Genomic DNA, 16,476 nt, shown 5'->3' with positions numbered 1-16,476 from the left:
CTTTGGGAGGCCGAGGCGGGCGGATCACCTGAGGTCGTGAGTTTGAGACCAGCCTGGCCAACATGGTGAAACCCCGTCTTTTCTAAAAATACAAAAATTAGCCGGGCATAGTGGCAGGTCCGTGTAATCCAAGCTACTCAGGAGGCTGAGGCAGGAGAATCTCTTGAACCCAGGAGGCAGAGGTTGCAGTGAGCCGTGATCGCGCCATTGCACTCCAGCCTGGGCGACAAGAGCAAAACTCCGACTCAAAAAAAAAAAAAAGAAAAGAAAAGAAAAAAAGACCATTGTTGGCCAGACAAAGTGTTGGGGTGAATGGCTTAGTCTTCGTTGATCATCCCCCAAGTTTCAGGTCTGGGCTGGGCCCCACATGGTCCTGTGTTGATCACTGTTGCCTACTCTATACCATTTTGCTTGCTTGATAATATTAGTCAACATTTTTTGAGCACTTACTGTAAAATAGACACTGGCCTAAATACATTTATTCCATCACCCCTTAAATACCTATTGCATAGCACCCGCCTGTCAAACACAGGGTACTAGGGACACAGCACTGAGCACAGCCCTGCCTTCCTGGAGCTTGTATTTGAGGCAAACAAATGAGTAAGTAAGTACATACCATGACAGATAGTGATGAGTGCTGTGGGAAAAATAGGTCGGAGTAGGGGGTACATGGAATGTGCATGGGGTGTTGTTACTATCTGTGGGGTGGTCAGGAAGGACTCACATATTAGGTAACATTTGAACAGAGTCTTGAAGTAGATGAGGAGAGTGGTTGTATGGCTGTGGTGGGGAGGGAGAGACTTCCAGGCCGAGGGGACAGTAAATGCAAAGGCCCTGTGGCCACGCCATGATGGGTGTGTTCCAGGAAGACCCAGGAGGCTGGGGTGACTGGAATGGAGTGAAATGAGCCTGGAGAAAGGAATAGGAGGTGAGGCCATATACAGCCTTGCTGGCTGATGGAAATATAATATGCATCACATATATAATTCTACATTTGCTTGTAATCACAAAAAAGAAACAGGTGAAGTTATTTTTATTACTACATTTGTTTAACATCATAGATCAAAAATACCCCTTCGATGTGTAATCAAAGTAAAAATTTATGAGATACTTTACATTATTTTTTTCTTTTCTTTCTTTCTTTTTTTCTTTTTTTTTTGAGACAGAGTCTCCCTTTGTTGCCCACTCTGGAGTGTAGTGGTGTGATCTTGGCTTACTGCAACCTCTGCCTCCCGGGTTCAAGCGATTCAAGTGATTCTCCTGCCTTAGTCTCCCGTGTAGCTGGGTGTAGTCCATCACATGTCACCACGCCGAGCTAATTTTTGTATTTTTAGTAGAGACGGGGTTTTGCCATGTCGGCCAGGCTGGCCTCGAACTCCTGACCTCAGATGATCTGCCTGCCTCGGCCTCCCAAAGTGCTGGGATTATAGGCGTGAACCACCGTGCCCAGCCTACATTATTTTTTTCTTATTACATTTTCAAAATCTGGTGTGTGTTTCAAGGCCTTGTGTGAACATGTGAAATGCCCTAGCCATATTTCAGGTTCAGCAGCTGTGTGTGGTGAGCGGACAGCATTTCAGAAAGCACAAATTGTTCTGTCACAGCAAATCAGACAGCACACATATAGAGGTGTGTAGGCCATGCTGAAGTCCCCGAATGAGCTGGGGAATCCAAGGGGGGCTTTGGAGCCTAGGAGTGATGGCTCTGCTCTAGGTTCTAGAAGGTTCTTTCCAGCTGCTGTGATGAGAGAAGATTGTCATGGGGTGGGGTATGGGGGCACAGGGCAAAGCAGGAGGCTGGGAGAAGGAGGCTCTTAACAGGCACAGTGTCGGTGGCTCAAATCCAGGTGGCAGCAGTGGCGGTGGTGAGAAGTGTCTGGATTCTGGCTGTATTTTGAAGGTGGAGCTGCCAGGGTTTGGCGGTGTGTGAATGAGAGTCAAGGAAGCGCCGGGAGTTTTGGCATGGGCTACTGGAAGGATGCAGTTGTTTCCAGCAGGATGAGGAAGACTGTCAGAGGTGGAGGGAAGCCCCAGGTTTTGGGGGGAAATACGGGGTTGGGTTTGGATGTGTTTAAGTGTGAGATTTGGGTATTAGGCTTGCAGCTACAGGTGTTGAGTTGGCAGGTAGACAGATACGTCTGGGGCTCAGGGCAGAGGTCTCGTCCGGGGGTATAAATCTGGGGGTTGGAAGCACAGTGATGGTGTTTCAGGCCATGAGATGAGTCCCAGGGAGCAGGTGCATGTAGAGAAGAGGAGGCTGAGCCCTGGGTATGGAAGATGGGACCAACAAAGCAGGCTGAGCAGGAGACTGTGGGGAGGTGGCAGGGAGCCCGGCAGAGAGTGGAAGGAGGCAGAAGGGAGGAATTGGCTGTGTCCAGTGCTGCTGATGGGCTGAGGGAGATGAGGCCTGTGGATTCCTGAGCATCCATCAGACAGGTGGGGCCAAACACCAGGCTGAAGCAGGTCCAAGAGAGAATGGGAGGAGAGCAAGGGACAGCTGGTGTAGACAACTCGATTGAGGGATTTTGCTTTCAAGGGGAGCAGAAAAATGGAGTGGTAGCTTAAGAGGGGTGTGTGGTCACGAGGAGGTCTTTTTTTAATTGAAGATGGGTGATGTAATAGCTGATGGGAATGGTCTAGAAGACAGCAAAATCATGGTGTAGGGGAGAGAGAAAAAAATGAGCTGTCTCATTCATGCTTACAAAGGCCCTATGTGGTAGATACCAATTTGCAGACAAGGAAACTGAGGCAAAGGTTCAGCCATTTGTCCCAGGTTGCAGAGCCAGTAAGTATCAGGGCCAGGAGTTGAACACCGATGGCTAAGCTCTAGAATGCCCAGCCTTGGCCATTGTGCTGTTCTCCTCTTGGTTTTCTGCCTGGAGTTGTGAGCTCTTCCAGAGTGGGCCGTCCTCTTGCACTTTTATATCTAACACGGCACCCTGCAGAGGGCTCTGCAGAGGTAGGACCTGATCAATCTTTAATGGGCAAGTGATTAGAACACCAGGAACTGTGTGCTGGAAGTGCTCAGTCAGTCACCTGGCCCACGTGAGAGGGACGTGTGGCCTCAGCCTACCTCACCCCGAGTCCTTCCCACCACCTTGCGGGGCCTTGTGTGGAGATAGTGGTGCACAGGAAATACTGGAAAGCATTTGTAGGGTGGATGAAGAATGGATGAAGAGCTTAGACCGACGGTTCTTGCTGGCATAACTGCACTACTGGGTGTGACTTGGGTTCCTGTGCTGGGCAACCTTGGGCAGGCCCCTTGCCCACACAGTGCTTCAGTTTCCTTATCTGTAAAACAACAACGTTGGGTGAGGTGATCTCCCATCTGGCTCTCACCAGAATTCCTCAGGAGGGCATGTGTGTGCTGTCTGCACCCAGGCTGCTGACAATCCCATCATGAGCGTTGTCTGACCCCAAATGCCAGTGTCCTGCTGGTGGGTGCATGGGGGCCCCCTCGTTGTATGACGCTGAGCCAGTCACTTTATTTCCCATATTTGTAAACAGGGCCATACACACCTAGTTGCTTGCCTTTTAGGCTTGTGATGAATTTTAAGTCCACTATTGTCCTAGATTGCCATGGTACAGCTCACCCTGCACCAGGCGCTTCCTAAGCACTCCCTCAACCTGTATATTAATTCCTTTACTCCTCACCACAGCTTTAGGAGGTAGGTCCTGTAAAGTGATCCCCATTTCATAAAGGGGGAAACTGAGACACAGAGCGGGCACATGGAGGCATATTGAGTACTGGGAGACATCTCCCAGCGAGGGGGCAGCTGCGTCCTCCTCATGCTTGTGTGGCCTTTGACCTGCTCTCTTATTCCTCCTCCAGGGACAGGGGCAGACCCGGTGGTCAGCGCCAAGAGCAACCATTGCCTGGATGCTGCCAAGGCCTGCAACCTGAATGACAACTGCAAGAAGCTGCGCTCCTCCTACATCTCCATCTGCAACCGTGAGATCTCGCCCACTGAGCGCTGCAACCGCCGCAAGTGCCACAAGGCCCTGCGCCAGTTCTTCGACCGGGTGCCCAGCGAGTACACCTACCGCATGCTCTTCTGCTCCTGCCAAGACCAGGCGTGCGCCGAACGCCGCCGGCAAACCATCCTGCCCAGCTGCTCCTACGAGGACAAGGAGAAGCCCAACTGCCTGGACCTGCGTGGCGTGTGCCGGACTGACCACCTGTGCCGGTGAGTGCCGCGGCAGCCCTGGGGGTGCTGGCAGGAGGGTGCTCGCATTGCCAGGCTGTGTTTTCCTTTCTCTGCATTCCTTGGGGTGCATCGAATTATGACCCTGAGTCCAGCAGAAAGGGTGTCAAAAAGGGTAAAACTGACTTGGACATGTGCAAAATGAATTTTCCATTTCATTCATCCATTCTTCATCCATCTACTTCTTTAGTCATTCATTTGTTCATTCATTCACTCAGAACAGGTTTATCTTTTGCTTACTCTGTGCTCAGCTGGGGAAACCAAAATGAACAACCCAAGGAACTTATAATTTAAAACCATAGCCTCCTTGAGTCTTGGAATAAGAGACCTTTGGGTGCAGTGGCTCATGCCTGTAATCCCAGTGACTCAGGAGGCTGAGGCAGGAAGATCTCTTGAGGCCAGGAGTTTGAGACCATCCTGGGCAACATAGCAAAACTCAGTCTCTACCTATATGTGTGTGTGTGTGTGTGTCTGTGTGTGTGTATACACAGACACACACACACATATATACACACATATATATACTTACATATATTATATAGAGCTAAATTTCAGCTCAGTATAACCATGCATTCCCCCAAAACTAACTTCCTAATAATGAGGCTACACTTGTTAAGCACTTACTGTGTTCCAGGCTCTGTGCTAAGCTTTGGACATACGTTATGTCATCTAACGCTCACAATAACTCTGTGACATGGGTATTTTTACTCCTATTTTATAGGTGAAGGGACAGGTCAGGAAAATTTTGTAAACTTGCTCAAGGTTACATAGCTAATGAGTGGTAAAGTCAGGATGCAAAACTAGGACTGTCCGACTCCAGGACCCATTCCTCACCCTGACACTGGACTGGATCAGACCTGAATACAGAGTGAGCTGGCTTTATATACGTATAAAAGGGACTTTAGACAATTTAGTCCCACTTCTAAAGAAAGTTTCTGCCTAATATCCCAACGTAGGTCACGTGGCTATCAGGAAAGGTGCTCTCATAAAACGAAGAGCCAGCTCACTCTGTATTGAGATATGATCCAGTCTCAATGATCATATGAGTGAGGAATGGGTCGGGGTGAGGAATGGGTCCTAGAGTCGGACAGTCGTAGTTTTGAATCATGTCTTTACCAGTCATCAGCTGTGTAACCTTGAGCAAGTTTACAAAATTTTCCTGACCTTCTGTCCCTTCACCTATAAAATAGGAGTAAAAATACCCACATCACAGGGTTATTGTGAGCGTTAGATGACATAACGTATGTCCAAAGCTTAGCACAGAGCCTGGAACATAGTAAGTGCTTAATAAGTGTAGCCTCATTATTAGGAAGGTAGTTTTTTTTGGGGGGGTTGGTGGTGGTGCATGTGTACTAAGTTGAAATTTGGCTCTATATAATTCTCATGTTTGTCCTTTTTGTTTGCTAAGTATTTATTGAGACTCTGTTGTGTGCAGTTCTTGGTCCTAAGGCGTGAGGATACAGGGGAAACAGACAAAGGGAGTGGTGATCCCAATTCAGTGGGATGAGGCTGTGGGCTCCCAGAGGAGAGAGCACAGGAGAAGGGCATCTGCCACATCCTGCGTGTCCAGGGGAGGAGGAGGCCTTGAGCTGAGCCTTGGGAAACCAGGAGGAGAAAGCCAGGGAAGAAGCCTGTTGGAAAAGCATGGCACAGGCTGGAAGTGGGAGAGGGCCTGGGTTCTGGGGAGCTGCAGGTGTTGGGCACATGTAGAGTGGGCCATGATGGGAGGCTACTGGAGAAATGGGGATTGTAATGGGTGCAGGTGTTTATAGATTGCCTGTTGTGTTCTGGACACTGTTCTAGAGGCTTTCTGTCTCACTTAATCCTTGCAACAAAACTGAGGTAGGTGCTATTATCTTTACCTGTCAATGAGGAAACATCTGGCAAGTTACAGAGGAAGTAACTTGCTGAAGGTCACACAACCATACATTTCAGAGTCGGATTCCAGCTAAACTGCTTCTTTCCAGTGTTATTGAGTGCTCCAGACTAAGATAGTGAGTGTGGGTATGGAGAAAACTGGATTATTTCAGAGGAGATTGGGAAGTGGCCTTGATGGGACCAGGTGACTGGCTGAAAGACACCTGGAGATAGAACCCTGGTGGCAAGAACTATTTCTGTTTTGTTTACTCCACACCCTGTCCTGCATGTAGAGCCTGGAACATGATGAGCATTCCATAAGGTTACTTGAATGGATAAATGAATGATGTTTGCCATGTTTCCTAGTTGAGTAATTCTGGGGAGATGGAGCCATTCAGTGGGGGTGGTATTGGACATGCAGCATTTGAGGGGCCTGGGGGACGATTGCCACCTTCATGGCAACACGTAGGGGGCACTTGGACTTGTGGGTCTCGACCTCAGTAATGAGGCTGGAAAGAAGAGATGGGTTTGGAAGTTATTGAGTACTTTGCTGGTGATTAAAGCCACAGCAGTAAATGAGATGGCCTAGGAGGGGTTGCTAGAGCTCAGGAGGGAGTCTGGGCTGGAGATGCCCGAAGATTTAGGCATCCTCAGTGTTTAAATGATAAGGCTTGGAGCGAATGGTGGAGGCAGAAATCTACTGGAAACACCAGTGCTTAAGGGAGGGGCAAAGGAAGTAGGATGTGAGACTGGAAGGGAAGGGGGTTTCAGAGGGAGGAGGTGACTGAGCTGTGGTGTCTCACAGAGTGTGTATACGTGTGTGTGCATGTGTGCATGTGTATGTATGCCTGTGTGCATGTGCATGTTTGTGTGCATGCATGTGTGTGTGTGTGTGTGTGTGTGTGTGTGTGTGTGTGTGTGTGGTGGAAGATGGACCGCAGTGGGCCCGGCCTGGCAGGGAGGCAGAAGTAGAGGCAGTGGGCACAAACCACCTTCTTCAGAAGGAACCAGGGCCAGGGCCAGGGACCGCAGAGAGATGGGAGATGGGGAGGGAGAGCTGGGGCCCTGTGCACACTGAAGGGGAAGCGCTACTTTGTTTGGTTTGCAGAACAAGCTCTCCTGGGGTTCAGAGAGAGGCCAGATCCCAAAGCTAGCTGCAGGGCTTAGGGAAAGCTCTGTGAAGAAGGTGGGTTTTTCTCTTTTGCTTACTTAAAAAAATATATCTTATTGTCTACGCAAACCGATTGAGGCGATTGAAGATGAAACTATGCATACCACAATGAGGAGGGCCAGCCTTAGAGAGGAGGAGGGAGCAGATATGGCCACGCTGCCATTTGCCATAGTGACTGAACTTGAGCTCTGAGCTTCCTGGTTGCTGGGATAAAGGGGAGGCTTGATGGGCCACATAACCCCCCAAACAGGATAGATGGGAGCGTGATTTGAGACACATTTGCTTCTTCTTCTGAATGCTAAAATGACCTTGGGGGCTGCATCCTACACAGCTGCGTGGAATGATGGAGCAGATGGGAACTGGGCCTTGAAGGAACTGGAAAAGACCAGCATGAATCCAAGCCCAGGACCCAAGCATAGGAGTGGGCCAGGTGTACTCAAAAGCTGGAGGACTGCAGGGGGCCTGGCAATGGGGCCTGGAATCAAGCCTCTCAGGTGTCTGAACTAGGCATCTCAGGCAGAGGAGTGGCTGGGACGCTGCACCCATTTTATTAGTATTGCTTTAAGGAAGGATGGATAATTCGACAGCTCCTACCAGGTCTGCAGCCCTGAGATGGGGGAATTTGGAGCAGGGTAACTTGTGGCTTGGAGAATGTCTGTGTCAGTTTAAAGAACTAGAAGCATTTTTTCTTTTCTTTTTTTTGCTTTTCTGGAGGTGGGGGAAGCTAGGAAACAGGAGAATCAAGTGATACACTTCACACAGTGGAACGAGAAAGGGCGTTTAAACAGGGCTAAGTATTGGGAGGGTCAGGACTGAGGAATCCCGGGAGCTGAGGGCTGACAGTTTCTGAGGTGTGCTGAGCCAAGCAGATGAGCTTCTTGCACTGGGAAATAAATTTAAACAATGGCGACTCCAGGGCCCACAGACAGTGCTATGCTGGATTATTGAATTAGGTACACAGCTCACTTTAGGAGGCCTGGGGTCCTGAGTAGGAAATTCTGATTGCTCCAGGATGTGGCTGGGTGAGCTCCTGATCTTGAAGCAGGGCGTTCTTCCAGTCCGTCTTTCCGTATCTCCCACCAACACACCCATCTGCATGCAAATTTCAATGTGGTCCCGAAGAGGCAGGGAAGGAATGAGGGCGGAACCTGCATTAGGAAGAGTCTGGCAGGAGCATGGAGAAGTGTCCTTTAGGGAACCTTGCGCATGATGGAGAGTTGAGGTTTGGGGCGGGGTGCATTGAGACATGCAACCGGAGCAACAAACTGAGACACACAGACACTGCAGGTGGTGGATGGAGGTTGCTGTGGTGGTGCCCCAGAGTCAGGGGACCTACCTTTACTCTTCACCTGCCTGGGGCCTCCTGCATGGTCCTCGGTGGGCTGTTTTACTCCTCATGCCCTGGGGAGGGTCTTCATCTATCAAATGAGGATGCTGAACCAAGTCATCTGTAGGGACCCTGAGGTCTTACAAGTCTATGGTTCTGATTCTATTGAAGCAGTTTTCCTGTCTGCCTTCTCCCTCTGCTCCTGCCCTCTCCACTGGAGGTTATTTTACTGGAGAGATGAGCTCTTGGTATAAGGGGAAATGACTCAGCCAGCCTCATCAGGGTAGATGGTGTGGGAGCAGGTATTTGAAGGGCCCTTCTCACCAGGCTCTTCCCTGGGCCGGGCCTGGAAGGAGAGGAGTGGCTTCTTTCTACACTCTTGCAGGCCTGACTTGCTGACCCAAGTGTCGCTGTCCCCAGAATCCATAAAAGTGCTCAGTTGTCCTATGATGCCCGTTGTTAGCATCAGAGGTGACAGGTGGCTCAAGAGGGGCACCTGGAGAGCAGGAAGCCAGGTCATGGCTCTCAACTGTGCCTGGGAAGGGGTGCACTTCTTCCTTTCCCTGGTTTGACTTCCTCCAGGTTTCTGACCGCAGGTGGAAATCTTCATTCTGAAAATGGGAGAGCCCAATGCCAGGGTGTTTGCAGCAGGAACTGCAGAACCCCCAACCTGCCTTTGTTGGTACTTTAATGAATGAAGCTGGCCTTGATGGGTGTCCTGGGAAAGCCTCTCTGGGCTTGCGACTCTGGAAGTAAGGCTCCAGCCCTTGGCATCTCCTAGGAACATGCCCATGCTGCAGTGCTATGGCACCCAGCCCTGATGCAGCCAGGCCTGCTTGGCCCCTGTGGTCCCTCCTCCTGCTGAGGGAGTTGGCCTGGAGATGCCCAGGCCTCCTGCGGGGGGAATCTTGGTGGAGGATTCTTGGGGGAAGCTCTTCCAGAGCCGACCTCACCTGGCACTACATGAAAGTAAGCGCATCGATTCGCCGTGCGGCACACTGCGTGGCAGGCCTCGTCCATCACCCGTGTGAGATTTAGCAGGCTCTGCATGCTGTCTTATTAAATGTCACCAACGATAAAGTGTTAGAAGTTTCCTTTGATCTAGGGTTTAAAGATGCCTTGGTTAAACAAGGATATCTGCTTGCTGGGCCTCGGGGTTTTGGGAAGCACTTCGGAATCCTCCCATCATCCTTTGAACTCAGAGCAGTTTGGGGTCAGTGGCTGAGGATGGAGCCTCTGGGAGTGGAAGCTTTGGGCTCTACCGACAGTTCCACCTGGCTTTGAAGTTGCATCTCAGGAACCTTGGCTCATGTCTTTGGCCTTTGTCTGGTTCATATCCCATGAGCCTTAGGGCTGTGGACTTAAGCTAAGTGAGCATCTAGGGATAGATCAGGAGAGACGTTTCCTTTAAAATACTTCTGATAAGGAGCCTGGAAAGCCTGGAGAACTTCTTGGAATGCATCCATGGCATTTGGCTGGATTCACTCCAACCCCCACAGTGGGCCAAGATCTACATTTTAAAAACACAGTCTTTCAGTTTTTACCCTCTCAGCTTACAGCCATTGCAAAGATGGTCTCAGAGTGTGTGTGTGTGTGTGTGTGTGTGTGTGTGTGTGTGTGTGTGTGTGTGTGTGTGTGTGTGTTTTGGGAGGATGATTCTGTTGTTCTCTAAACTGTGTCCCTACCAGGCCTCATTTGGAAGCGGTCCTCTGAAATGCCCTGTTCCTCTTAGTCTGCCAAGAGAACATAAATAACTCCTTGCTGGCTCCGTGCCATCTCCTGGGCTGTAATTTAACCTCTGGGTGCTGAGGATGTGTATAAATAGTTTCCAGCCTGGAGCTACCCTGGCAACCTGGGCCCTTTCCTGCAGTGGACACTGCCCTCATCAGAGAGGCTTGTTGGGAAGCAGAGGAAGTTGGGCTCACCTCCCTCAAGGCTGTCCTCAGGGGTTGGGAAGGAGTCTCTTCCACACACTCTCCTTCTTGCCCAGCATGGGGGGTGTTCAGTATCTTCAGGCAGTGTGGATGGACAGGTTTGGGTTTGATTCTTGGCTCCTTGGGACTGTCCCTCAGCTTAATGGCTTTCCATAGGATCTGTTGGCTGATGTTTTTAGCAGACCATGTCTAAATGGCAGCAAATGATTACTTGCACGGGGTAGGTGGGCTGTGGTGCTTCCAAGCCTTCACTCCCTTTAAAGTAGAGGTCCTTGAATATCTTGAAATTATACAGAAAGTTTTGTGTGTATTTTCTAGAAAGAAATTTGTTGCATTCATTAGATTCTCTAAGGGTTCCTTGATCTCCCAAAGCATAAGAACCTCTTCCTTCTCTAGATGACCAACTTGGATTGGCTCCCTAGAGAAGGATTTTGAGTCTGGCTCCTGGCTCAGTAGCAAAGAGGGCTGTGATTGATTAGTGATGCCTGCAACAGGCATAGGAGGGGCAGCATGGATGTTCCACGGAACCCAGCCAGTCCTCCCTGGGGCCAGCAGATTACCTATAGCAGGAGGAGTGGGGGTCCTGTGACTATTTCTTTATTAATTTCATTACTCTTTATTGGTCATCCACTTTGGGCTAGGCATTGTGTTCGATTGGGAGAGTTAATGAAGTAGGTAGAGCTCCTTGTCCTTGTGGTACTTAGAGCCGAAGGAGGGGGCTCTGTGTCAATCGTGTCTGTGGTGGGAGAGGAGCCCCACTACCATTGTAGCTACAATTGTGTAGATGATAGCTTTTCACTCAGGTTCTCTTGAAATCCCAATTCTACTAGGTCTTCCCTGGGTAACCCTGCTGGCATTGCAGAGCAGCCCTTACTTAGGGGAGATGAGTCATAGAAAAGTAAAATCTTGCCCAGGGGCCCACCAGGCCTTGAGCAGTGCCCAGAGTCCAACAGCCACATCCAGCCCCAGAGCAAAGCTGTGCAGAGGAGTGTGGGAGGGAAAAGGCCACCCACTTCCTGAAGAACCTAACTGCAAGGAGCTGAGACCCTAAGATCCAGCTTCCCCTTGGGGATCCCATGTGGCTGCTGTTGCTGGTCTCAGTAGGGGCTCTGCTCACTCTTTAACTCTGGGCCAAGGGTCCCCGAGTGACCCTTCCTGGAATTTCCTGCAACATGTTGAGACAAGGCTGGAATGCTGGATATTACTTTGCTAAAGGCTGTGGGGAAATAAACACAGAGAGAAGCTCCAAACCAGAGCTCTAGTTTACAAGATAGGATTCATGCTTCGCCCTGCTGTGGCTGCTACTGCTTGGCAGGGCTGCACAGAGCCTTGACCTTACCTTTACAGGCTTCTCTCAAGGCATTTGGGCTCCAGAGGCTCACACCCCAGGTGGATGAGATGCGGATCCTGTTTGGCTAAGGCTCCCACTTGTGGAATTGTGCTTGAGGACCCAGGCATCTCTGAGTGGTTGGGGAGGAGTGACCCATTTGTGACAGGTCACTTACGCAGGGAGAATCCGAATGCAAGCCAGCATAGTTTGTTCATACCAGAGGCCTCACCTACAACTGGGCGTGTGTTTGTTCACACAGGGGCAGACACACTTTCAGCCACCCTGGTCTTGTATTGTTCACACTGGCTCCCTGAGTGTTTCTGCTTTCACTCACTGGCATGGACTATCTCCTTGCCTGGTATCTTAGTCAGTACAGGCTGCTGTAACGGAATATCATAGACTGGGTTGCTTCAACAGCAAACATTTACTTCTCATAGTTCCAGAGGCTGGAGATCTGAGATCCTGGCTGGGTTCTTGATGGCACCTTGATCTATAAAGGCCCCGTGGTGAGGGCCTTTTTCCTGGTTATGTCCTCGTATGGTCTTTGTTGATGTGTGCACGCAGAGGCAGAGGAGAGAAAGAGAGAGATCAATCTGTTGTCTGTTCCTCTTCTTATAAGGCCACTAATCCCATCATGAGGGCCCCACCCCCATGACCTCATCTAACCCTAATCACCTCCCAAAGGCCCCATCTCCAAATACCATCATGCTGGAGATTAGGGGTTTAACATATGAATTTTGGGGAGACACAAACACTACATTTATAACATCTAGACTTCCCCTCCATCAAGCCTGTTTGGCTCCCATCCTGTATCTTCCCCTGGCCCCTGCTTTTCCAGACACTCTCTAGAACTTGTCTGTATCCTTCCTGTGACATCACGTGGCTTTTCTTTAATATTTTTCTTCCCAATCAGGCCTCTGTTTTTTAATATTCTAATTTTATATTACTACCTCATTGGCGTCTTTCTTTTTTTATTTGTTTGTTTTTGAGATGGAGTCTTGCTCTGTCACCCAGGCTGGAGTGCAGTGGCATGATCTTGGATCACTGTAACTTCCGCCTCCCGGGTTCAAGTGATTCTCCTGCCTCAGCCTCCTGAGTAGCTGGGACTACAGGTACGCACCACCACACCTGGCTAATTTTTATATTTTTAGTAGAGGTGGGCTTTCACCATGTTGGCCATGATGGTCTCAAACTCCTGACCTTGTGATCTGCCCGCCTCAGCCTCCCAAAGTGCTGGGATTACAGGTGTGAGCCATTGGGCTTGGCCAGCTTATTTCTTTAACAGCTATTTGTTGTGTGCCCATTCTGTGCCAGGCACCATGCTAGACACTGGCTACCCCCTGCAGAACACAGTATCAGTGGTCTCTGCCCCCTTGGAGCTGACAGTCTGATGGAGGAGGCAGATGGTGAGCAAGCCCACAGACAAGAATCTAGATAATGTTGCTGAAATGAGCAGGATGCGGAAATAGAGAATAACAGGGGCAGAGAGGGGGAATCTGCTTGGCCAGGAAACGTTTATCTGCAAGATGACATTTAAACTGAGACCTGAGGAATGGGGAGCCTGGTGTCAGACCAAGGGAGAAGGAGCGTCACATGCAGAGGGCATAGCATGTGCAGAAGTTTGCAGGAGGGAAAGAGGGGAAAGGTGTGGCTGGGGCAGCAGGGCTTGGAGAGAGAGGCACAGGTTGAGGTTGGGAGGCAGGCAGGGGCCAGATCACTCGGGGCCTCGCAGGCCACAGCAAGGAGTTTGGACTTCTGAGTACAGTTGGAAAGGAGCTTCTGAAGCCAAGCAGTGCATTGTGAAAAATTGTGATAAGAAAGATTACTCTGGCTGCTGTGTGGAGAATTAAGGGAGGAGGCGAGAACAATTGCAGAGAGGCCAGGGAGGAGGTTATTTTAGAATCAGTGGATCAGAGATGATGGCCACTCGGCCCCGGGTGGTGGCCAGGTGGAGAGAGATAAGTGGATAAATTGGAGATATTTCAGAGGTATAAATGATATACCTGGTCTGTGGCCTGAGGGTGTTGGAGGAGCTTGAGGATGACTCACAGGCATCTGGCTTGAGCAGCTTGGTGGTGATGGTGCCACTTTCTGAGATGCCGAAGGCCTAGGGGGAGATAAATCAGGAGTTCCATTTTGGCATGTTAATTTCGAGATGCCTTTGAGACATTCATATCTGGCGCTTGACTGGGGTTGTAAATTCTGGGGGTCATTAGCATATTTATGGCATTTAAAGCTAGAGGAATGGGTAGGATTCTCCTAGGGAGAGTCTGGGTGGAGAGGAGGCACTGGGAACCTGCCTGGCACCCTGTCAGTGCCCAGTAGTGCTGGGTGCTGTTATTATGGTGTTGTAGGAGTCAAAAGAATACGTTCTGAAAAAGAGGGAATGGATAGCTGTACCGTGTGCTGTAGAGAGGTCTGGAAGGATGAGGACACCTGGGTCACCATTGGATTTGGGGACATGGAGGGCCTTGGTGACTCTTACACAGAAGTTTTGATGGATTGGTGATTACAGAAACCTGATCGGGGCTAGAGAAATGTTGGCCAGTTGGTTGGTTAGAGCTTCCTGGGAAAGACATTAGTGGAAAGGGAAGATGTCTGCCCCTTGGGTGGAGACATGGCTGAGGAGAGCTCAATAGTGGTTTGGCTTTGATGGCTGAGGAGAGCTCAACAGTAGTTTGGCTTTGGGAAGTGTGGAGTGAGGTTGAGGAAGGCAGGAGAGTGAGAGTGACCCTGCCATTGCAGAGAAGCCAATCCCAGCTGCTCCGTCATCACACTGGGCAAGTGTCAGCCTTGGGACCGTCTCTAGTGTTGGGAGCACACCGCTGTTGGTCTTTGATACTGACCGTCCACTGCACTGTGCTTGGGACCCTAGAATGACCCACCCGCCATGTCCTCCCCGGGCTCGGAGGGGCCATGGTATGGCTGCCACCAACTCAGCTTCTCCTACTATGGCTAAAAGAGTCCTTCAGGTGTGGGAAGAGACTCTTCCCCACACCACTGTGCTCTTGTGAGCAACCTGGATGGCCCAGCCCCTTAGAGAAGCCAGCTCTCGGGCTGCCCAGAGGAGCCTTGCTTTTCAGCTTTCAATCTTCCTCCTCAAGGAGGCATTGGAACGGTGCAGGGGCTGTTGGAGAGGTACCCCTGGCTCCTGCAGTGGAAGTCCTGCCCAGGGTGTTTTGAGGACGTGGCCTTTCCCGTGACAGCCTTGGGATGTGCTCTGCCTTCCGTGTGGGCATCCCCAGGGGGAGGCAACCCTGCTCTCCTTCTTGTGAAGTGGCTTGTGGCACCTGGGTGTCCTGGATCCAGCTCTCAGCTTCAGGGCCCTTTTGGGGTCTCTCATGGAAGACTCAGAGGCCTCATGCAGGTAGCCCTGTTATCTCAGGGTTCTCTAAATGTGTTACTTAATAAGAGGACAAAGTCAAGTCAGGGGGAAGGGGTCCTGGATTAGGAGTTATACTAAATCCTCACACTACCCCTGCAGATAACTAACTCTCTGATCTTGATGGAAATTAGGGTGAGTTGCTTTGTTAGGTAGTGAGTTCCCCATCCTCAGGTGCAGAGGCTGGAGGTCCTCTTGCCAGCATTAGAGGAGTGTCAGGGAAGGGGTCTTGGAGGTGAGTGGGCACATCAGATCACTACTGGCATCCTCCTGCTTAGAGCAGAATGAGGACATTGACTTATGAGCAAAGGAGCAGTGAGCTATTTGCTCTTCATATAGAGGGAGAGGGAAATTTGGAGATCACTGTCCCTACTCTCCCTGGCCCAAGACACATTCTCTGAGTCCAGGAGGAGCCCTCCGGAGCATGTGACCCTTCTTCCCTCTATCCATGGGGGTGCACTGTGATCTCTGGGACGTGCCCAGTAGAAGAATCCTGATGAGCTGGGGTCAAGCAGATGCTCACTCAGCAGCTGCAGGAGCTGGGCATGTTCTTCAAAGCATGGAGCTCCTGTTTTCCTTGTCAAAAAAGGACAGTAGCACCTCCATGGAAGCTCTGGAGTCCATTCAGGAGGCCTTTCGTGGAGCTCTGTGTCTGGGAGCCTTGCACCTGGGATGGTGGAGTGAACCGCAGACCTTCCCTAAGGCGCCCACAGGCTCGCCCTGGCTGTGACATGCGGGGCCAGCCCCCACAGGCTTGGTGGGGCTGTTGAGAAGGCCTCTTGGAGGTGGTATCTAAGCTGGGTTTGAAGGAGGAGTAGGCCTGTACTAGGAGGAGGCCCTTCTCTCTGTTCCTTGCAGAGGGCACATGTGTGTAAAACTGAGGTACCCCAGAGGAAAGAGGGACCCAGCTCACAAAGCCCTGGACGTTGGGCCAGGGAGTCTGATTTTCCCCAGAAGACAGTGGGGAGCCATGAAGTATTTTAAGCAAGAGATAGACATGATTCAACTAGTGTTTTAGAAAGATCCCTTTGGCCGCTGTGTGCAGATGAATTGGAGGAGAGAAAGGCTGGAGACAGAGAGTCCCTTAAAGAAGCTGAAATGTGATGGAGTCTGAGATAGGACCAAGGCAGAGGGCAGAGGGCAGAGGGCAGAGGTTATGTGGTCAGAGACCTTCAGAGGTCAGCTCCCAGGGCCTCACTGGATGCAGACAGTGAACGGGGGAGTTTGGGATGGTGCTAAGGTCTGTGGCCTGGTGGCCAGCTGGCTGGTGA

General features: G+C 50.6%; 1 protein-coding gene across 3 annotated transcripts in view; it reads left to right on the top strand.

Annotated features, from left to right (window-relative positions):
• GFRA2 (GDNF family receptor alpha 2) overlaps nt 1-16,476 on the top strand; it is a 122,655-nt gene that overhangs the window by 59,969 nt on the left and 46,210 nt on the right. For all 3 annotated transcript variants that reach the window (XM_054560831.2, XM_024250503.3, NM_001131461.1), the window contains 1 exon segment: nt 3,832-4,186. In XM_054560831.2, coding sequence (XP_054416806.2) covers nt 3,832-4,186 — 355 coding nt within the window.

This window comes from Pongo abelii, chromosome 7 (genome assembly GCF_028885655.2).
Source record: "Pongo abelii isolate AG06213 chromosome 7, NHGRI_mPonAbe1-v2.0_pri, whole genome shotgun sequence".
NCBI lineage: Eukaryota > Metazoa > Chordata > Mammalia > Primates > Hominidae > Pongo > Pongo abelii.
Note: the sequence above shows the minus strand (reverse complement) of the source record. Positions and strands in the feature narration are given on the sequence as shown.